The sequence below is a fragment of the Gopherus evgoodei genome, chromosome 1, assembly GCF_007399415.2.
Source record: "Gopherus evgoodei ecotype Sinaloan lineage chromosome 1, rGopEvg1_v1.p, whole genome shotgun sequence".
Classification (NCBI taxonomy): Eukaryota; Metazoa; Chordata; order Testudines; family Testudinidae; genus Gopherus; species Gopherus evgoodei.
The window spans coordinates 44673320-44695799 of record NC_044322.1 but is presented as its reverse complement, the minus strand read 5'-3'; the positions used below and the strand labels follow the sequence as shown (position 1 = coordinate 44695799).

The window sequence follows — 22480 nt, the reverse complement described above, 5'->3', positions numbered from 1 at the left end:
AGCGATCAAACGGACATGCTCTGGCGTCTGGTGGAGCTTCAGGAACGGCAGCAGGATCACAGAGTGCCGCTGCAGCCCCTGTTTAACCTCCCTCCCCTCCTCCCAAGTTCCATAGCCTCCTCACCCCGATGCCCAAAAACGCGGGGAGGAGGGGGGGAAGGCTCCAGGCACCTTGCCACTCCGTCCCACTGGACAGTTGAAGGAACAGAAGGCTGTCATTCAACAAGTTTCGAAGTGGCTTTTTCCTTACTTCATCCCCTCCTCCCACACCCTACCTTGTCAGTTCTCTCCCTATTTTTATAATCAATTATTAGAGAATACATGGTTTTTAAACAATAGTGACTTTATTTCCTTTGCAAGCAAGCTGTGATCGAAGGGGGGAGGGTGGGTGGCCTACAGGGAATGAGTCAACCAAGGGGATGGGTTTTCATCAAGGAAAAACAAACAGAACTGTCACACTGTAGCCTGGCCAGTCAAACTTTTCAAAGTTTCTCTGATGCGCAGCGCTTCCTGGTGTGCTCTTCTAATCGCCCTGGTGTCTGGCTGTGCGTAATCAGCAGCCAAGTGATTTGCCTCAACCTCCCACCCCACCGTAAACATCTCCCCTTTACTCTCACAGAGATTGTGGAGCACACAGCAGCAATAACAAACGTACAAATGCACATTCTACCACCATTCTGCACTTGTTCAACCTATAGTTGAAAAGTTCCTGACTACTATCCAGGCTGCCTGTGTACGGCTTCATGAGCCATGGCATTAAGTGGTAGGCTGGGTCCCCAAGGATAACTATAGGCATGTCAACATCCCCAAAAGTTATTTTCTGGTCTGGGAAGTAAATCCCTTGCTGCAGCCGTTTAAACAGACTAGTGCTCCTGAAGACACGAGTGTCATGTTCCCGGCCATCTCATGTTGATGTTGGCGAAACATCTCTTGTGATCTACCAGTGCTTGCAGCACCATTGAAAAGTACCCCTTGCAGTTTATGTACTGGCTGCCCTGGTGGTCCAGTGCCAAGATAGGGATATGGGTTCCATCTGTCGCCCCACCACAGTTAGAGAATCCCACTGCAGCAAAGCCATCTACTATGACCTACACATTTCCCAGAGTCACTACCTTTGGTAGCATCAGCTCAGTGATTGCTTTGATGACTTGCATCATAGCAGCCCCCACAGTAGATTTTCCCACTCCAAATTGATTCCTGACTGACTGGTAGCTTTCTGGCGTTGCAAGCTCCCACAGGGCTATCGCCACTCGCTTCTCAACTGTGAGGGCTGCTCTCATCTTGGTATTCTTGCACTTCAGGGCAGGGGAAAGCAAGTCACAAAGTTCCATGAAAGTGCCCTTACGCATGCGAAAGTTTCGCAGCCACTGGGAATCGTCTCACACCTGCAACACTATGTGGTCCCACCAGTCTGTGCTTGTTTCCCGGGCCCAGAATCAGTGTTCCATGGCATGAACCTGCCCCTTTAACACCATGATCTCCGAAGCTCCGGGGCCTGTGGTTTGAGAGAATTCTGTGTCCATGTCTTCATCACTCTCATTGCTGTGCTGCCGTTGCCTCCTCCTCGCCTGGTTTTCCAGGTTCTCGTTCAGCATAAACTGCACGATAATGCGCAAGGTGTTTATAATGTTCATGACTGCTGCGCTGAAAAAAGGCGCAAAATGATTGTCTGCCGTTGCTCTGACGGAGGGTGTGGCAACTGATGACATGGCTTACAGGGAATTAAAATCCACAAAGGCGGAGGCTTTGCATCAAGGAGAAACACAAACTGTCACCCAAAATGGCACCATCAAGGACTGAACTCAAAAGTCTGGGTTTAGCAGGTTGTTGATTTCATGGAGGGAGGGAGGAAGCAAATGAATACAAAACAAATTTGGTCTATTTCTTGTTTTGATCCACTCCATCTATCTTTTACATCTTAGGCTGGCAGCAGACAGAGCAGTATGACTGCTAGCCATCGTCATCTCCTGGGTGCTTAGCAGAAGATGCTGCATTAAGACTGCTAGCCATCATCATCTCCTGGCTGCTCGGCAGAAGATGCTGCATTATGACTGTTAGCCCTCATCATCTCCTGGGTGCTAGGCAGAAAATGGGAAATGACCTGGCTGAGTCACTCCCATCTCTGTATGATGATGATGGCTTTCAGTCCTAATGCACCATCTGCTGCCAAAAGGCAATGAGCTGCTGCTGCGTAGCCATGCAGTCCCATGTCTGCCAGCACCCAGGAGACTTACGGTGATGGTCAGCTGTGCGGGCTCCATGCTTGCTGTGGTATGGCGTCTGCACAGGTAACCCAGGAAAAAAGGCGCAAAACGGTTGTCTGCCGTTGCTTTCACGGGGGGGAGGGGGCCTGACGACATGTTCCCAGAACCACCCACAACAATGTTTTGGCACTGGGATCTCAACCCAGAATAGCTACCCACAGTGCAACGCTCTGGAAGTCGATGCTAGCCTCGGTACTATGGACACGCACCACCGAATTAATGTGCTTAGTGTGGCCGCATGCACTTGACTTTATACAATCTGTGGCCAAAAATTTAATTCTGTAAAATTGGAGTAATCCCATAGTGTAGACATACCCTGAGACTCCCTAGTAAGATTGTCAGGTTGACAATTAGTCCTGGGTTTTGAGATGTTGTGAAGGAGTGCAGTAGCTTTTTGTCACTAATAGCCTGAGCTGGATTTGAACTAAGGGTCTAGAGATGAAAGGATCATGAGCTATAAACATAAATGATTCAAGTTTGTATAAAATGTATTGCTTCACTGTGACAAAGCATTTTTTTTCATTTATCATCTTAGTTCTGGTTCAACACCTTCCGAGATGATTGCATGAGAGATCAAACTTAGAATAACAGAGCTGGCTGTCTCCTCAGCTCCTTCCTTGTCTGAATCTCCTCTTCCCTGGCAGCCTGCCTTTTTAGTCCCTCCACACTGCTACGTCATGTTATGTGTCTCTGGTGCACATTTGCCAGTCTGCTCTTTGACAGACCTGCAAAACTGTAGCAGATATTCGTATGCCAGTTAGCCAGCAGTTCTTTTGACTCCTGGGGACTATCCTTTTAGAACCTTGTGATCCTCTGGTTCATCCACCTACCAATACGCTAGGACCCTCCCTCCAGCCTCTCCATCCTTGCTTCTATTCCCTATTCCACTACTCTTGGTCTCTCCCTTGTTCCCTCCCTTCCTCCCTTTCTTTCCAGCTACTAAGAATTAATATCTCCACCCACCCATCCACCCTTCAAGATATTCAGGAATGCAAGATATATAGATGCAAGTTGCTGCTCTGAGCTTGATTGGTTTAGTAGTGCCTGAAAGCCACTGCCATTTGACAGCTCTTTGGTAGCTATATGAAATGAACTGGTGGGCACAGTCCTACTCCATCACCACAACTTGCACCAGTTGATAAACCTCAGAGTTAAGGAGAGAGGCCAAGGACTGAATGGGCATGGAAACAGAGCTTTCCTCTCACCCCTTAGGTGGAACATCTAGAGCAGGGGTCGGCAACCTCTGGCATGTAGCTCGCCAGGGAAAGCGCCTGGCGGGCTGGGACAGTTTGTTTACCTGCCGCGTCCGCAGGTTCGACTGATTGCAGCTCCCACTGGCCGCGGTTCGCCGTTCCAGGCCAATGGGAGTGGCGGGAAGCCGAGGGCAGCACGTCCCTCGGCCCACGCTGCTTCCTGCAGCCCCCATTGGCCTGAGATGGCAAACTGCGGCCAGTGGGAGCCGCGATTGGCCAAACCTGCCGACACGGCAGGTAAACAAACCGGCCCGACCTGCTAGGGTGCTTACCTGACGAGCTGCGTGCCAAAGTTTGCCGATCCCTGATCTAGAGCAATACTGGGCTGTTTTACAGTGCCGCTGTGCGGTTAAAAACAGAGGATTTCCGTAACTGGTGCAGTCAATCCAACATCTTATACAAGGACTCAATTAACAGAAAATCTTTTAAACCCCTTGATTATCAATATTACAGACCATTCTGTCCTTTACCTATGTTTCTACAGTAGATTCCCTTCACTTAAATATTTTCCTATTCCTTCCAATATGTGAAAAGGTACATGCTCAGTTTAACTGCCAAAATATCTCTAGTTTCTTTCTCAATCATATCCCTCGTACACTCCTTCCCATGTGCATTCTCACATTCCAGCATGACATGATTACTTCATATGCAAGTCACAGTCACACCTCTGGCTAACACATTTAGTACTACTTCCCTACACCCTCACAAGGGGAATCTATAGAGATGTAATGAAACTAAACCATAATAAAAGTGAAGCTTTAATGTTAATTTAAATGTGAGTCATTATGAAATACTGTGACGTTAAGATATTACTTGACAAAAAAGGTAAAGAAATTTTGATAAATGTATTTGTAATATCAGAAATCTATTTCTGCAAATATCTACTTGCACTGCTCAGTGATGGCTAATATACACTGAGTGTCTCTCAACCAAAATGAAAAGGCGAGAGTCTCTCATCTTGCTTGATATTGTTTTCATTCCTATTCTCAAGTCCCTTCATTGATTCATTGACTCAAATTGAGTTTTATTACTAATAAATTTCTAACTGAAAAGGTCCATGTTTTTCAGAACTGCTACAACTATAATTTATCAGATGTTCAATTGGTTCACCAGTTGCTGGCTATTTCTTTTGTCCACACAACACTGATGTTACAGAGTCTTTTTCCTTTCAGCAACTTTTCACTATATCTGGGGAGTCAGCTCCCAACTGAGTCTGAAAAGCTGAATCCATTTTAGTTTTTAAGCCTACATTTTGATGCTGCCTATAATATATTTTAAGACTGTCTTTGTAAATTGCTCGGGAATAATAGAAAAGATAGATATTTTATTCAATGTTCTGTGAAAATCACCGTAAGTTGCATAGACATTCATGGTAGTCTCGGCATCTAAGGGCATGGATACACTTGCAGATGTACAGTGCTTTCAGTTAAACCAGCCTTCGTAGAGTGCAGTAGGGATAGCACTGCAATTTATCCACACTGACAGCTTCACGCACACTGACGTGGCCACATTTGCGGCACTTGCAGCACCATTAGGAGTGGTGCATTATGGGCAGCTATCCCAACATGCAAGTGACTGCAATGTGCTTTTAAAATGGGAGGGGTGGGGTGGAGTGTGACAGGGAGTTGTTGTGTGTATGTGTGAGAGAGAGTGGGGTTTTCGGGGGCTGAGAGCATGTTAGCATGCTGTCTTGTAAGTTCAGACAGCAGCAGATCTCCCCCTTCCCCCCACACCTCTCTCTCTCACACACAGCATTCCATAGTAACGGCTTGCATGCCGGCTGTCAGAAACAGAGCTTTGAAAGTGCATTTACGCATTCTTACAGGAGTTCAAAACAATGACAAGAGTGGCCACTTGACTTACGGGGATTATGGGATGTTTCTGGAGGCCAATCAGAGCGCAGTAACGCAACACCTCATTCACACTGACACCCAGGCATTGTAGCCAAGGCACAGCAAACGTTATTCCTCTTGACAAGGTGGAGTACGAGCAGTGCTGTAGCTGCGGAGTCAGAGTGCTCTACATGCCTTGCCAGTGTGGACGAGCAGTGAGTTAGTGCGCTTGGGGCTCCTTTATTGCACTGTATACTGCAAGTGTAGCCAAGCCCAGAGAGAGAGGAGAGGAAAGTGGCATGAATGGTAATTTTACCATGACATCCATTTTATTAAAGAGGAATTGTATCCTTTTAAATCTAGATAGCCCTCTAATGCCTCTGATTTCTCTTTCTGGATTTTTTCTGCATGTTGTTAGTGCTTGTGAAAGGTACCAGAGTGACCGCAATGGAGCTAGAAGTACTTGCCTTGGTCCATAGACATAGGTAGATAATAGGCAGTGACACTTCCCCCATTGTTCTACAAATGTGCTATAATCTTCTAGCTCAGCTTCCATGGTTATTCAATCCTTGCTGTCTGTGCTGAGACTACCAATAAGGGTGGAAATTAGCTGCAATTATGATGATGGGGTTTGGAATGTGTACATTGACCCACTGAGAACTGGACTGAGACCACCACTTATTATGAATTCATTCCTTATGTCTAGCTATTCTAATGACCTACAGAAAGTATGCATCAACCACATGAATTGGATAATGCCTATATACTTCCTAATTACTCTAGTATGCTCAACATCTCTGCTTCTGCGAACCCTGAAATGATGAACTAATAAAGTAAAGTGGGGAAAAAAAGCCACAAAAAATTCAGAGTATTGCAAGGTGTGATAAAGAATGCTGCAGCCACAACATTCCAGCTGACCAATTTTAGTTTCATGAACTGATGTAACACAACATGAATGATGGCTGTAAACATAGCAATGGAGGGGAAGGCAAAGACAAAATATATTTAAAATAATGCTAACTCTACAGCTTCAGTTTGACTAATGGTTTGGAGTATACCCATGTTTTAATTCCTGTTGTATTGGTCTTACCTAAGAAAAGAGCATGAAGTAATAAAGGGAGGTGAAGGGCCCAATCTTCTCTCACACTGTGATCCACTACCATCTCAGTCATGAAAATAACAGCAATATTGCACCTAATAAATGAAATCACAAAATCAGTTTAAAAACTTTTTCTGGGAGCTAGACAACAGTAATATGCTATGCAATCACATGAGAATTGGCAAGACATGGGTTAATACACTAGCCTTTCAGCTCTGGGAAATGACATTCAAACCCTGACTTGGATCCCAAGTGAAACTAGTTTGATGGTCTTATCCTAGTTTCCCTTCTTGCTTCCATTACTAATCCATCATACAGTTTAGTACAGTTCATCATGATGACCATTCAGCACTCAAAAGAGGCCCTGGACTAGAATGCAGCAGGTTTGATACATGGGAACTGAGGCCCACTGGTAGAGGCAGGCAGCCTGTACACTGGCTGGCTCTGCTAGTCACTGCTAATGCTTACTAGGTCCTGAGTTTCTACACCCAAACCATTATTTAAAGAAGTAGCAATACTAAAACCAACATTAATACCGATAAAAGAAGTGATGGATTATTAAGACAGCCATAGAAGTGCTATTGACCAGCTTTTGCCATAAATTATCATAGTACCTGGGACGTATAGCAAGAAAAATGAACTGATACAAAGCTATACTGGAGGAGTCACAAAATCCTCAGCATTTTCCAAAATTAAGCTTCCTTTTGAATGTTATTAATGTCATAAAGATATCACAATACCTAAAGTTACTGTACTTAGCTGTTAAGCACCATTATTGAAAATAATATTATTAATGTCAATATCGATTATGTAAAAGAGGAGTTCCAACATATTTATAGCATAATTAGAATAGCACAAAAAAGTGCTACAAATAACAGTCCGTTAGGTTTGGGAAAGACAATGTTCAGCTTCTGTGAATCAGGTATCGTTGCTTTAATCCAATTTCTATCAGTACATTTGATCTCATGCAAAATAAACAAGCTATAGTTTTAACAAGGCATTAGAATTGCAGGGCCTTTTGATTTAACACTGAAATGTTGGGAAGCAGTAAAAAGTATGTGTGTGATTTTTCTTAAGTGCTGGGTAATGGAGTCATTCAATTATTGTTGACCAATTTTCTAATTAGCGGAGACTTATTTCAGTATTGCTCACCTATGAAGAGGTCCCCGTGGTGTGACAGTTTCTGGGAGGTAGTCAACAAGTGGTGCCCAGCATCCTCCATTGTAAGGCATTGGCAAGGGTTGTGGCTGTTTGGTCTCCACAATATTCAACAGCCAGCTAGTATAAGGAGAAACAGGATCATCTGCATGGTAAAATATTAAAACATGCTTTAGTCTGTAATGACTTCAAAACCAAATAGTTTAATTATCTAGTATCTAAAACAATGTGCATGCTAAATTCAGTTCAGAATATTTGGCGAGAGGACATAGGTTTGCAACAACAAGTGAAGCACATTTAATTTCTCCTTCACTATGCGGAAAATGTAACACAGAGTCCAAGCACGCAGCACTGAATTTTATAGGCTGCAGCTGAATTCCTTTTGTCATTTTTTAGTAGCTTAGGACCCAGATCACAAAACATCAAGCAACGGACTCTCTCCTAAAAAATGAGAGTAAAGTTCAGCCAACATAATTGCCATGGCAAGGCATCTCTAGCACAGGGCCTTCTAGCAGTGACACATTCTTGTAACAACCAGCAGGTGCCCTGCTGAGTGATGCTACGAAGAAGCCAAAAATTAAATCTGCTGAATTAAGAGGAGGAAATAAGGAATGTGAAAAACATCTTCAGTGTGATACAATTCTTACAACAGGGATAAAATATTTATTAAGTTTCTCAAATATCTATTTAGTTTAGCTTTAGTGAGAAGCTGTTTTTACATTAATAAACAAGGTATTTATCTATAAATATACAGAAATATCACTTATTTGCCTTATAAGACTTGTGATCATTAATTAATGTTGGCCAAGTGCTTTACACATGAAAAGTGTTATACAGATATTATTTATTATTATTGAATAATCTATTTAATATACAGAACAATAACTACTCTATTAAATCTATATTAAAGTCAAGATTGTCCCTGGTGCTTGGGAGAGTGTGCGTGGGACCCCTGGATGAATATTTATGTAAGAGGCACAAGAAGCCTTCCACCTCTCACCTAAGATCCCTGCATAAAGGTCCAGAAAACCCACAGCCTCTGTGCCCAGAGGAGTACAGAGACTTCTCCCTGCATGTGCCCTTAAGCATACAACGTGGGACAGGAAGGGGAGGAGAGCAGATCATGACAAAGAACTCTTCTACACAAGCTTGCACAGCTGGCTGGGCATGCTAAAGGGAGCAGGCTGCATCATCAGAAAGGGACTTGTGCCACTTGGCCTGCATGATGGGGACCAGAAAGAAGGATTGGTCTGTCTACTTAGAGCTGTGAGTAAATGCCACACTCGAACTCTAAATGAGTACCTAGGCACCTCCATTTAAAGCAGGGGTGGGCCAACTTTCTGGCCTGAGGATCACATCTGGGTATGGAAATTGTATGGCGGGCCATGAATGCTCACAAAATTGGGAACTGGGTGTGGGAGGGGGTGAGGGCTCCATCTGGGGGGGCGGGCTCTGGGGTGGGGCCAGAAATCAGGAGTTCAGAGTGTGGGAGGGGGCTCCGGGATGGGGCAGGGGTTGGGATGTGTGAGGGGGTGAGGGCTCTGGCTGGAAGTGCAGTCTCTGGGGTGGGACCAGGGATGAGGGGTTTGGGATGCAGGAGGGGGCTGGGGGTAGAGCAGAGGGGTTCGGAGTACAGGAGGGGTCTTCGGGCTGAGGCAGAGGGTTGGGGTATGGGAGGGGGTACAGGATCTGGGCTGGGAGTGTGGGTTCCAGGGTGAGGCCACAAATGAGGGGTTCAAGGTGCGGGAGGGGGCTCCGAGCTGGGGCAGGGGGTTGGGAGTGCAGGAGGTGGCTCTAGGCTGGGGTTGGAGTGTGGGGGGGAGTTGAGGGCTCTGGCTGGGGGTGTGGGCTCTAGGGTCTGGCCAGGAGGGGCACCAGGGTTTTTGGCGCCTTAGGCGCAGGGCCGGCTCGCCGGTCCCGCGGACCTCCCGCAGGCGTTTCTGTGGACGGTCCACTCGTCCTGCGGCTCCGGTGGACCTGCCGCAGGCCACTGGAGCAGCCTGCCGCCCTCCCAAATCCTGGTGCGCTAGGCGACCCCCTAGGTCACCTAAATGGAAGTGCCAGCCCTGGGTCTGGCTGGGGATGAGGGATTTGGGGTGCAGGAGGGTGCTCCGGGCTGGGACCAAGGGGTTTGGAAGGCAGGAGGGGGATCAGAGCTGGGGCAGGAAGGTGGGGCACAGAAGAAGACCAGGGGTGCAGGCTCCGGGTGGCACTTGGGGTCAGGGTAGTGTATGGAGTCCCCCGGCTGCCCATGGATACCCTCATTTTTTTAAATTAAGACTTTGATTTGCCTCTCCCTTACTTGAAACTAGCAAGATCTTTGTGGGATTTTATAGGATGCTATAACAAACATCTCAGTTTACTATAACTGTATCTCTGATCCATCCTTTTAATCGTGGAAAGCAACATGAAGTTTTTGGTACCTGATGGTGTGTGATTAAATTCATGAGTTACTTATGTAAAATTCAAATTGACAGTTGCTAAAACTGTAGGGAAAAGAGAATGAAGAATCCGAACTAAGGTTTTTTATTTTGTTAACATGGAAAACAGAGGGTTGGATGGAAGTGTGACTGTATTCCATCTTGGGTTTGTGGAGTGGTGGCGTATTTCCCTCTTTCCTGAAGTCTGCCAAAACTTTTCCTTTTGAAGCAGTTGTTACAGAAATGTTTAACTTAGTATGGTTATCCCTTTTTCGTCTGAGGGTTTAACCAACATTCACCCCTTTGAGGATTGTTTCCATTAGCAGGACAAATTGATATTAGAATTAGGTATATCTTTGATGATATCCTACTTATTTATGAAGATGGTATACAAAGTCCTGTTTTCCTCAGTAAAGTTGGACTCAGACAATAGTTTGTAGTTTCTTGCTCACAGTTCCAAGCCTCTTTCCAACCAGCACTCTGCCCACAAAGATCTCTTGACTTTCTCTCAGGGCCACGCTGTAAGGAGTGACTGTGGGTGGTCAGGTCTAGTGGTCAGAGTCAGGAATCAGGAACAGTAGCTGGGGCTCAGCACTGAAGACAGAGTCAGGAATCAAGCCAAGGGTCAAAGCAGAATCAGAGTCAGGGGATGAGTGAGGGGTCAAGTTGGATTCAAGAGTCAAGCCAATGGTCAAGTTGGAGCCAAAGTCAAAAGTAAAGAGTTGAGCCAGAGTTGGAGTCAGGGACAGGGCGGAGGAACAGGGACCTGGAGCAAAGCAGAAAAGCAGAAACCAGGGACAGAGGAGAATCTGGGATACGGAGGGCAGGAATAGGCAGGTAGGCAGGGCTCAGGACTCAAGGTCCAAAGTGGTAGGCAACCAGCCAGGGATCCACCAAGTTACTCAGACAACTTCCTGTGTTTCATTCTGTATCTCTGATAGCCCCCTTTGTCACCACTTCCAGTGAGCTGCTGGATGACAGCTGTGGTCTGCACACTGCCTGGATACTTATAGACAGGTTCAAAACCCGCAATCCCTCTCTCTCACACATACACCCAGTGCTTCTCTTGCTCACTCACCCTTCCTCTCTCCCACCCACCTCCACAATCAAACCCATCCCCCTAGCCCCTATGTTTGTATTCAGTATAGTCTTTGGGAGGTGGCTTCCACTGTTTCAGCTATCACTAAACAAACAGACACAGCCTGAATATTAGGTGGCCAGCACACCCGACAGCTTCAATGAGGTTTGTGGTGGCCTGTAGATCAAAGACATGCTGCTAGAAGCCACTCAACCTCCAGCAAAACAGTACTAGGAAGAGAGGGAGTGACTGGGACTGCAACTCACTCATCATGTAATCCCAGGCAAACTGCTATTCCTCTGAACCCCACTTTGCCCACAGCCCATGTTGTGGAGAAGTGTTTCAAAGTATTAATGTTGTTCTGTATTGGAACACAGTTCATTAAAATCACATTAACACTGCTGCATTAATTAACCTTTGCAGGAGAACTGTCAATTTGCTGAAGAATTCAGCACTAGCAAGCCACACAAGTGAAGGAAAATTGCAGCAAAATGTAGGTTGAGTATGTTGCAGAATATGTGTTTAATTAATTAATTTTTATAAATATTTACTGGTTTTCTATTTGTTCACAATCATGCAAAAGGAACTATTTGTATATTTAAAAATAATCAAAATAGTTTATTACATTACTTTTGATAAGTTTCCTATTTTTTATTATGAAAAAAATTGCTAGAAGAATTTCATTTGGACAACAGAAGATATAAAACATTATTATATTCATTATTCATGTTGAACCAGACAGTACAGTATGGCCAGAGCCAAATCATTGATCTATTTAGCATTAAGACACACCACCAGGGCCATTGCACCATTTGACCTGGGTTTTTTTGTATCAGTCAGGAATAAGGGACTGTATAAAGAACCGGCCTTTCTAAGATGCAGTTTAGGGTATAAATGAAATCAGAGTATCAGCCTCTTTGCAGTCCATTGCAAAAATGAATTCATACTACCAGACTTCCCAAACACCTAACATAATTTAGTAAATAACTGAAATACCAGGTGTTTCTTGATACTCTTTACTAAATAAATACCAAGGGCCAATTTATGGTCAGTTCAGAGTAGGTATGCGGGGGTGACTGAAACAGCAAGCCCTTTCTACTTTTCTCCCAACACAAGCATGGAGCCATAATTAAGTTGCAGGTAGTGGGGAATGGAAGGGATGGGATATGATTTGCTGACATGATATGTCTTGGTGGGTCCCTGGACCTGCTCCCCATCTCCAGGTATTGAGGAAGAGTGCTGGTTACTTCTGTTATATTGATGTGGTAAGTCCTGTGTTCCCCATAGTGCACCTAGAACTGTTATAATTTTCAAAGTGAAAATGCCTCCAGCCAGGCACTGCTGCTTACATGATATCTCACTTCCCCCATTCCAATGAAGCTCTGCCTATGCAAAGGCTCTACTGACTCCTGAGCTAGCAAAAGGAATTATCTATAATATCATTTTAAAGGTAACAAGGTGACACAGATAAGCCACTGGAATGATAGCTTCCTATGCTGTGACTAGACTGCAGACAACTTTATCAGGTGTTCTCTTCAAGTCACAAGAAACATTTCCTTTCCCACCAATACACCCAATAAATTGCATAAAATGGAATGTCAGCACTTACTTTTATCATCATCATAAGATCCTCCAGAGCTATTACTGTACCTTGATTCTAGCCGAGTATGTGCTCTGATTACATTACTGAATCTTGAAATACAAGAAAAATCTTCATTAAATGCTTTATTTAGACAAAGCAAACCACTGCAGTAAATGCTTACTCTGACTAACATTGCACAGATCACCTTAAGCATGGCATTTCCTACTTTTCAAGTACTTGACTTTACAACCTAAATAAAATTCTTTTAGTTTAGTGTTTTTCTATGCATACAAATAAGGGAAACTCGCATATTATTGTCCCATTCTTTAAAAAATACCCTGAAAAGTGTACTAAAAGATATATTTTGAGGGGAAAACACATATGAAGAAATGCACAATGTCAAATTCTATCCTCATCTGAATGCCATAATTTCAAGAGGGCTGCCTGGATGATGAAAGAATATAGCTAGACAGACCGCAAATAAGAGAAAGCGGTCACTTTGAACACCATGTAACCGTTGCTGACAATACAAACACATTACTGTCACAATATAACATGATAATGTCGAAATGCATTGATATCAAAACAATACAGTATTGTGATGTCAGAGAAAGAAATCACATCACAAGACAAGACACAATGCAACATCACCTTGAAAAGCTATGGTGCAGTATGATCACATTGTGCCAGACAAAAATTTTTCTAGCCAAGTAAATGGCATTTCACACATTACTCAGGGTTTCCTTTCATGTGATATTGTGTCGTCAACACAAAAACTAAAATATTTTCTACTTAGTTTCATTATGTTATTTCAAAACAGGCCTGTGATTATGAGAGCAGATGGCAAATCTTCTATTACTTACTGCATAAATTCTTTATCATAATCATTTTTAAATAACAATGACCGTTGGAGACAAAGTTATCCACAACATCTGCTCTGGTCACCTTATTATTAAAAAAAAAAAGACTACAAAGAGAACACTAAGAACAATTCTACATCTGTGTATTGAAATACAGCAGTGGCTCTTTCTAGGCTACTGTATCTCTTTCAGGAGTCTGATTTGTCTTGCATACCCCCAAGTTTTACCTCACATAAAAACTATTTGCTTACAAAATCAGACATAAGAACACAAAAGTATCACAGAACACTACTACTGAAAAATTGGTTAGACCATATGAAAATTTTATGTGAGACAGGAAACTGTGAAATTGCTGGCAGGTTACAACTGGGACACATAATGAAAAATGTTGTATCAGTTGTTCGCTCTGCCATTTAAAAAAAAACACCAATTAATACAATATACCTATAAACAATTTTTGTAGGGAAAAATAAGGTGGCTACCCAAAGTCAAAGAGGTTTATTTTCTTGTTGCTCACACACAGCATCTTTCTGCTCCCTATTCTGAGACCCCTATCGGTTATGGCACACTCTGTTATATGAAGTTTTTATACCATGCTCCACAGCATGACATCTGAATGCCTAACCAAGCTTACTCTATAGAGAAACTAAGAGATTGAGCTGAGAAAATGGCAACCTCTTATATTTATAAGATCTAACAAACAGATAGTTCAAAGTGGTTATAAACAGGGGAACTACAGGAGAAAATCTCTGAGCTGATTGTTCTTGCTCATCTGAGCCCTGATCCAGTGGAGGATGGCTCAGACCCTTGACTTTGAAATGACACTAGCGGACATCAAGAACCATAAACTAACTAAATGTTAATGGGGACCTTCACTGACGTTATTGCAGCTCATATGTATTTCCCATTTAAAGAGAAAAGGGATTTAGTAAGGAAAAGAAAATAGACTTTTCTGTGGTACTGGAAATGGTGTACCCCTTTAACTCGTGACTCTACCGTTTTGTAATCTTCTTATATTTAGAATCATAGGGTTACAAGGGACTGTAAAGGTCATCTAGTCTAGCCCCCTGCCAAGATGGAAGATTTGTTGTGTGTAAACCATCCAAGACAGATGGCTATCCCGCCTCCTTTTGAAAACCTCCAGGGAAGGAGCTTCTACAACCTCCCTAGGCAGTCTGTTCCATTGTCTTACTTTTCTGACCATCAGGAAGTTTTTCCTGAGATTTAATCTAAATCTGCCATTCTGTAGTTTGAACCTATTGTCTCTTGTCCTGCCTTCTGTGGAAAGAGACAACAACTTTTCTCCATCTTTTTTATGGCAGCTATTGTATCCCCCCCTCAATCTCCTCTTTTCCAAACTAAACATATCCAGTTCCTTCAGCCTTTGCTTGTATAGCTTGTATTCCATCCCTGTGATCATCTTTGTTGCTCACCTCTGAGTCCTTTCCAGTTTCTCTACATCCTTTCTATACATTGGTGACCAAAATTGGACACAGTATTCCAGCTGAGGTCTAACCAGCGCCGAGCAGAGCAGTACTATCATCTCCCGTGACTTGCATGCTAAGCCTCTGTTAATGCAACCTAAAATTGCATTTGCTTTTTTTGCAACAACTTTGCAATGCTGACTTATGTTGAAACTGTGATCTACAACTCTCAAATCCTTTTCAGCAGTGCTGCTGATAAGCCAGTTATCCCACGTTCTGTATTTGTGCATTTGGTTTTTCTTCCCTAAGTTTAGCACCTTACATTTGTCTTTGCTGAATTTCATTTTGTTGTCTATAGCCCAGTTCTCCAAATTATCAAGATTATATACATACAATAAGAAATGAAAGATGCAGAAGGCTGGAAATATATTAATTGACTCAGGATTGCTAGGCAGAATATTTTTCAGATGTAGAAAATGGTCCTTCCAATATCTGCCATCTCACCCTAAAAAGGAAGAGTGACACTGACCGTCTCTGCAGTCAGGAACACTGGTCTGCACGCAGATTTTCGTCCTCTCTTCATGGACTAAAAGAGTATGGGATCAAACCCAATATTTTAAAAAGATTTTAAAATTCTTTTCTTCAGTAAATTCCCCCACTTCTCATTCTCTTCTCCAGTTGGTTCCTACAACATGAGCTATGTAGCACAAATTGCTCAATTTAGATGTCACACATACCTAGGCAGTACCTACAGTATTAGGCTTATGTTATTAATCAACTGTTTGAAACAGGAGGTTCTGCAGCCTGCTTTTACTGCTTTCCTGAATGACTATTTAAAAACATTCCTCCTGGGATAAAAACAGTGCTTATGGTCAGAAAGATCATTAGCCAGTCTAGATCAGTGTGGTTCCACTGAAGTCAATGGAGCTTGGTTGATTGACATGAGATGTCAATCTGGCCCTTAAAATATTTTTTAAAATGTGCACATTTTGGAGAAAGAGTTTACAAACCTTTCATCAGTTTCCCTCACCATCCTGTTCTCCTCTATATCAGGAAAACTGTCTTGGCCAGCTACAACAGTATTACTGCTAGAGGTAGTTCCTGTATGCGAGATGACAACAAGCACACTCATTAAATAACGTACAGTCTTTCCATGACCTTCTTTTCTTTCATACTAACATAACAATAAAAAATTTTACCTTTAATGTCAAAGGCCACAGTAAAATTGTTCATTATGCATATACTACACACACATTCATATCCATGTAACACATACATGTGTTTTAGGGTCTTGCTTCACATCTTAAAAAAAGTGAGTGCTCAGAGTCTTGCATGTCCTGTAAATTTGTGTTCACTGTTCCTTACTGGCTTAAAAAGACTCAGTCATGGTTTGGTACAGTTCATCATTTATCTGAACTGGTTCTTCTATCATTAATATTAAGAACAGTATGCGACCAACAATCCCATGATCACAGCAGGTATTCCCCAGCGTCCTGGTTTATTGACAAGCTAGCACCTTAACTGTGTTGCAGTCCTAGTTTTGAAAGCCTAATGCAGCTTTCAGAACATGGTAGTCAAAGAGAATATGACACTATGACATACACCAGATCTCAAGCTCAGTCTCACCAACATCCTGCTGAGCTCCAGAGAAGCGATATAGTAGGCTGCACGAGAGAGAACAACTAAATGAATCTGTTATTCAGTGCATGTGATTTGAAGAGCATGCAGCCATGCTAGTAGGTGCTGTGACTGATAGGTGTCATCATTATTTATTTGTATTACTGAACGGAACTGATCAAAGAGACTGAGACTAAAAAAAAGGTATAAAGTCATAGCTGAAATAATAATGCTTAGCTCATACCAGAAGCAACAGCTGAGGGCTTGTTGCTGGCAGTAAAGCGGTAAAAAGGTGGATTATCACAATGTTGGACAATAGGGTTCACTGGATCGGTTTGCTGCAGTTCAAAAAGCAGCTCTTCCATTGTTTGAATAGTGTTATTCCGACACAAATATATGGCAACCTTTTTGATCTGAAGGAGAAAAAAAGACATTTATTAGTCTCTACACAAAATAGATAAAAAACTAGAATAATTCACACAATAAAAACATATTACTTTGCAATAACCAAAAGGCTAAAATGTATATATTACTGTTGAAAAAGACACCAGAACAATGTAACTGAATTAACTGTACTGATATTAATACGAATACAACTCTCTTTTGATTTCAACATACTTTCTCTTAAAAACAAATCTCTGATCTGGTTGCTCAAAATTATTTGGTTATTATTCTCCAAAAGCCAATATTTTTAATATACAGAATGTAATTAAAAACTCTGAAATTAGCATTACTAGCATTACTTGTGAATCATTTTCAGGGGTTTATCTTTTGCTTACAAGAACACCCTCCAAGGTAAAGTTTGCCATACTTAATAGGGCCAAAGTTCCAAAATTAAAAGCAGGGGTCCACGCATAATTTCATACGTACATTTATGCATGCAGACGTGATGAGGCACAGGGGATAAGCTCAGACGAGCGGATAGAAGCAGGACCAAAGAACTCTGAGGAGGGGCTGCTGGGTGAGGAAAGTGGACGGTGGAAGCATCTGACTAGGAGAACCAGGCAGAGGAAAAGACGGGCCAGCGATGGAGAAATAGAACTCAGGAACAGGTTTGCTGAGTTGGGAAATGAAGATGGAGCACAGCAGGCTGCTGAAGGACAGAGGGCAAGGAAAAAGAGACGAGCAGCTAGTACTGCAGAAGGAGGGGAGGAGTCAATGGAGGCAGCACCAAGTATGAGCCCTAGGAGGATTGTAAAGGCGAATACAAATCGAGAGGACTTGCGGCAAGCTGGTGTGGGGGATAGACCGGAGAATCACACTGTCACCAGGAAAAGGCAAGTCTACGTGATTGGAGACTCTTTACTGAGAAGAATAGACAGGCCTGTAACTTGACCTGATCGGGAGAACAAAAGGGTGTGCTGTCTGCCAGGGGCTAAGATACAGGATGTGGACCAGAGGCTGAATAGGATCCTAGTGGGAGCGGGAAAGAATCCGTTGATTGTCCTTCATGTGGGAACGAATGATACAGCTAGTTACTCGCTGGACTGTATCAAGGAGGATTATGCCAGACTGGGGAAGACGCTCAAAGAAATCGAGGCTCAGGTGATCTTCAGTGGGATTCTGCCGGTTCCTAGAGCAGGGCGACGAAGGAGTGACAAGATTATGGCGATCAACAGATGGCTCAGGCATTGGTGTTACAAGGAGGGCTTTGGGATGTACGGTCATTGGGAAGCGTTTACGGACAGACAACTGTTCGCTCAGGATGGACTTCATCTAAGTAAGGAGGGAAATAGAATTCTAGGATGGAGGCTCGCCGACCTCATCAAGAGAGCTTTAAACTAGGAAGTTGGGGGAGATGGTTGGGAGATGTTCAGGAGATCTCCACGCCGGAATATAACCTGGAGAGGGAAGTAAACAAAGTGAGAGGGGATACCCTTGCGGACCAAAGAATTGATCCAAGGAGGAATAGTGGAGTAGAAACCAGATCAATGGGTGATGCTGGTGGTAGAAGGTCTGTGCACGACGGGGGAAAGAATGTCATTGACACTAAACGCCAAAAATTAAAATGTCTGTACACTAATGCGAGGAGCCTAGGTAACAAGATGGAGGAACTGGAGCTACTGGTGCAGGAAGTGAAACCAGATATTATAGGGATAACAGAAACCTGGTGGAATAGTACTCATGACTGGAGTTCAGGTATTGAAGGCTATGTGCTGTTTAGAAAAGACAGGAAGAAGGCAAAGGTGGTGGAGTAACCTTGTACATCAATGATGAGATTAACTGTAATGAAATAAGAAGCGATGGAATGGATAAGACAGAGTCTGTCTGGGCAAAAATCCCACTGGGTAAAAAAGCAACTAGAGCTTCCCCTGAAATAGTGCTTGGGGTGTGCTATAGACCGCCGGGATCTGATTTGGATATGGATAGAGACCTCTTTAATGAAGTAAACACAAAGGGGAAATGTGTGATTATGGGAGACTTCAACTTCCCGGATAGAGACTGGAGGACGAGTGCTTGCAAGAATAATAGGGGTCAGATTTTTCTGGATGTGATAGCGGATGGATTTCTTTATCAAGTAGTTGAAGTACCTACGAGAGGGGATGCCATTTTAGATTTGGTTTTCGTGAGCAGTGAGGACCTTGTAGAAGAAATGGTGGTAGGGGACAACCTTGGTTCGAGTGATCATGAGCTGATTCAGTTCAAACTAGATGGAAGGATAAACAAATGTAGATCTCGGATTAGGGTTTTCGATTTCTCGAGGGCTAATTTTAAAGAGTTAAGGAAATTAGTTAGGGAAGTGGATTGGACGGAGGAACTTGCAGATTTAAATGCGGAGGAGGCCTGGAATTACTTTCAGTCGCAGCTGCGGAAATTGTTGGAAGCCTGCATCCCAAGAAAGGGGAAAAAAAACATGGGCAGGAGTTGTAGGCCAAGCTGGATGAGCAAGCAACTTAGAGAGGGGATTAGGAGAAAGCAGAAAGCTTACAGGGAGTGGAAGAAAGGCGGGATTAGCAAGGGAAGCTACCTTGGTGAGGTCAGAACATGTAGGGATAAAGTGAGGAAGGCTAAAAGCCGCATGGAACTGGACCTTGCAAAGGGAATCAAAACCAATAGTAAAAGGTTCTACAGCCACATAAATAAGAAGAAAACAAAGAAAGAAGAAGTGGGGCCGCTATGCACTGAGGATGGAATGGAGGTTAAGGACAACCTAGGCATGGCCCAATATCTAAAAAAATACTTTGCCTCAGTTTTTAATAAGACTAGTGAGGAGTTTAGCAATGATGGAGGGATGATAAGCGGGAATGTGGATATGGAGGTGGATATTACCGCAACTGAGGTAGAGGCCAAACTTGAACAGCTTGATGGGACAAAATCGGAGGGCCCGGACAATCTCCATCCGAGGATATTAAAGGAACTGGCGCGTGAGATTGCAAACCCGTTAGCGAGAATTTTTAAGCAATCGATAAACTCGGGGGTTGTGCCGTACGACTGGAGGATTGCTAACGTAGTCCCTATTTTTAAGAAAGGGAATAAAAGTGATCCGGGTAATTATAGGCCTCTTAGCTTGACGTCTGTAGTATGTAAGGTCTTGGAAAAGATTTTAAGGGAGAAAGTAGTCAAGGACATAGAGGTCAATGGTAATTGGGACGAATTGCAACATGGATTTACTAAAGGTAGATCGTGCCAAACCAATCTGATCTCCTTCTTTGAGAAGGTGACGGATTACTTAGATAAAGGAAATGCGGTAGATTTAATTTACCTCGATTTCAGTAAGGCGTTTGACACGGTTCCGCATGGGGAACTGTTAGTTAAATTGGAAAAGATGGGGATGAATATGAAAGTTGTAAGGTGGATAAGGAACTGGTTAAAGGGGAGACTCCAGTGGGTCGTATTGAAGGGTGAACTGTCAGGCTGGAAGGAGATTACTAGTGGAGTCCCTCAAGGATCGGTTTTGGGACCGATCTTATTTAACCTTTTTATTACTGACCTTGGCACAAAGAGCGGGAATGTGCTAATTAAGTTTGCGGATGACACAAAGTTGGGGGGTATTGCTAACACGGAAAAGGACAGGGATACTATTCAGGAAGATCTGGACCACCTTGTAAACTGGAGTAAGAGTAATAGGATGAAATACAATAGTGAAAAGTGCAAGGTCATGCACTTAGATATTAATAATAAGAATTTTAGATATATGTTGGGGACGCATCAGTTGGAAGCGCCGGAGGAGGAGAAGGACCTTGGGGTATTGGTCGATAGCAGGATGACTATGAGCCGCCAATGTGATACGGCTGTTAAAAAACCAAATGCGATTTTAGGATGCATTAGGCGAGGTATTTCCAGCAAGGATAAGGAGGTGTTAGTACCGTTATATAAGGCGCTGGTGAGACCCCATCTGGAATATTGTGTGCAGTTCTGGTGTCCCATGTTCAAGAAGGATGAATTCAAACTGGAACAGGTCCAGAGACGGGCTACTAGGATGATCCGAGGAATGGAAAACCTGCCTTATGAAAGGAGACTCAAAGAGCTTGGCTTGTTTAGCCTGGCCAAAAGAAGGCTGCGGGGGGATATGCTTGCTCTATATAACTATATCAGGGGGGTTAACGTTAGGGAGAGAGAGGAATTATTTAAGTTTAGTTCTAATGTAGGCACGAGGACGAATGGGTACAAACTGGATATTAGGAAGTTTAGACTTGAAATTAGACGAAGGTTTCTAACCATTAGGGGAGTGAAGTTTTGGAACAGCCTTCCGAGGGAAGTAGTGGGGGCAAAAGACTTATCTGGCTTGAAGACTAAGTTTGATAAGTATATGGAGGGGATGTTATGATAGGATAGTTTAATTTGGGCAATTGATCTTGGATTATCACGAGATAAGTCTGCTCAGTGGTCTGCGGGGAGATGTTGGATGGGATGGGAACTGAGTTACTGCAGAGAATTCCTTCTTGGGTGCTGGCTGGTGAGTCTTGCCCACATGCTCAGGGTTTAGCTGATCGCCATATTTGGGGTCGGGAAGGAATTTTCCTCCAGGGCGGATTGGCAGGGGCCATGGAGGTTTTTCGCCTTCCTCTGCAGCGTGGAGCATGGGTCACTTGCTGGTGGATTCTCTGCAGTTTGAGGTCTTCAAACCAGTTTTGAGGATTTCAGTAACTCAGTCCTGGATTAGGGGTTGTATAAAAGTGGATGGGTAGGGTTCTGTGGCCTGCCTTGTGCAGGAGGTCAGACTAGATGATCATATTGGTCCCTTCTGACCTATGAGTCTATGAGTCTATGAGTATGTGAAAGTCAGGTAATTGCACACACGAATGGTAGGTAAGGTTCCAGCTAGCCATTTACACATGTAATGAGAGTCAAAGATATTTTCAGAAGTCTGGAAAATACATATCTACATACATAAACAAGCAATCACAGTAAAGTCAATGATGCGTACCATACTGAGCCTACGCCTATTGAAGTGAATGGCAAAATTCTCACATTTGTTATTTTCTAATTTATTTTACTCTCTTTTTTAACCTTAGAGAAAATGTACACATTTAAAGACTATGCTAAAGTAACTGAAAAAATGTGCTTGTTGTACTTCACTGTGAGATATTGTAGGCATTTCTAAGAAAGAAATGCTCTTCACGAATCATTTGTATTGTGATTAGAGATGGGCAACACCTTACTTATAAACCTTGCACTGCACCCTCTAAAGCCAAGCTGCACTAAGAAAACAACACTTACGAGAAAAAGAAATTAAAAAAAACCAGCCAGCCACCTTTAAGTAATCTTTGCCTCTTTAAAAAAAGACAGCCAATAAAGTGTTAGAGGCATTGCCTTGTGCCCATTGAGCCAGAACATACGGCAGAAGGCAGGAAGGAGCTGGTGGGGGCCAGAGGCACACTGATTCCAAAACAGAGAAAGGTAAAGATGAATAGATAATCTTGCAGCAATGTGGCCTTTTGGATTCTGCAAG

At 43.2% G+C, this 22480-nt stretch overlaps 1 protein-coding gene across 8 annotated transcripts in view; it reads right to left on the bottom strand.

Annotated features, from left to right (window-relative positions):
* Positions 1–22480, bottom strand: part of FRY (FRY microtubule binding protein) — a 388433-nt gene that overhangs the window by 117315 nt on the left and 248638 nt on the right. For all 8 annotated transcript variants that reach the window (XM_030563058.1, XM_030563048.1, XM_030563011.1 and 5 more), the window contains 5 exons: positions 16832–17000; positions 15981–16071; positions 12714–12796; positions 7601–7751; positions 6440–6543 (listed from right to left, as the gene is read on the bottom strand). In XM_030563058.1, the coding sequence (XP_030418918.1) occupies positions 6440–6543; positions 7601–7751; positions 12714–12796; positions 15981–16071; positions 16832–17000 (598 nt within the window). The remainder of the gene's footprint in view (positions 1–6439; positions 6544–7600; positions 7752–12713; positions 12797–15980; positions 16072–16831; positions 17001–22480) is intronic.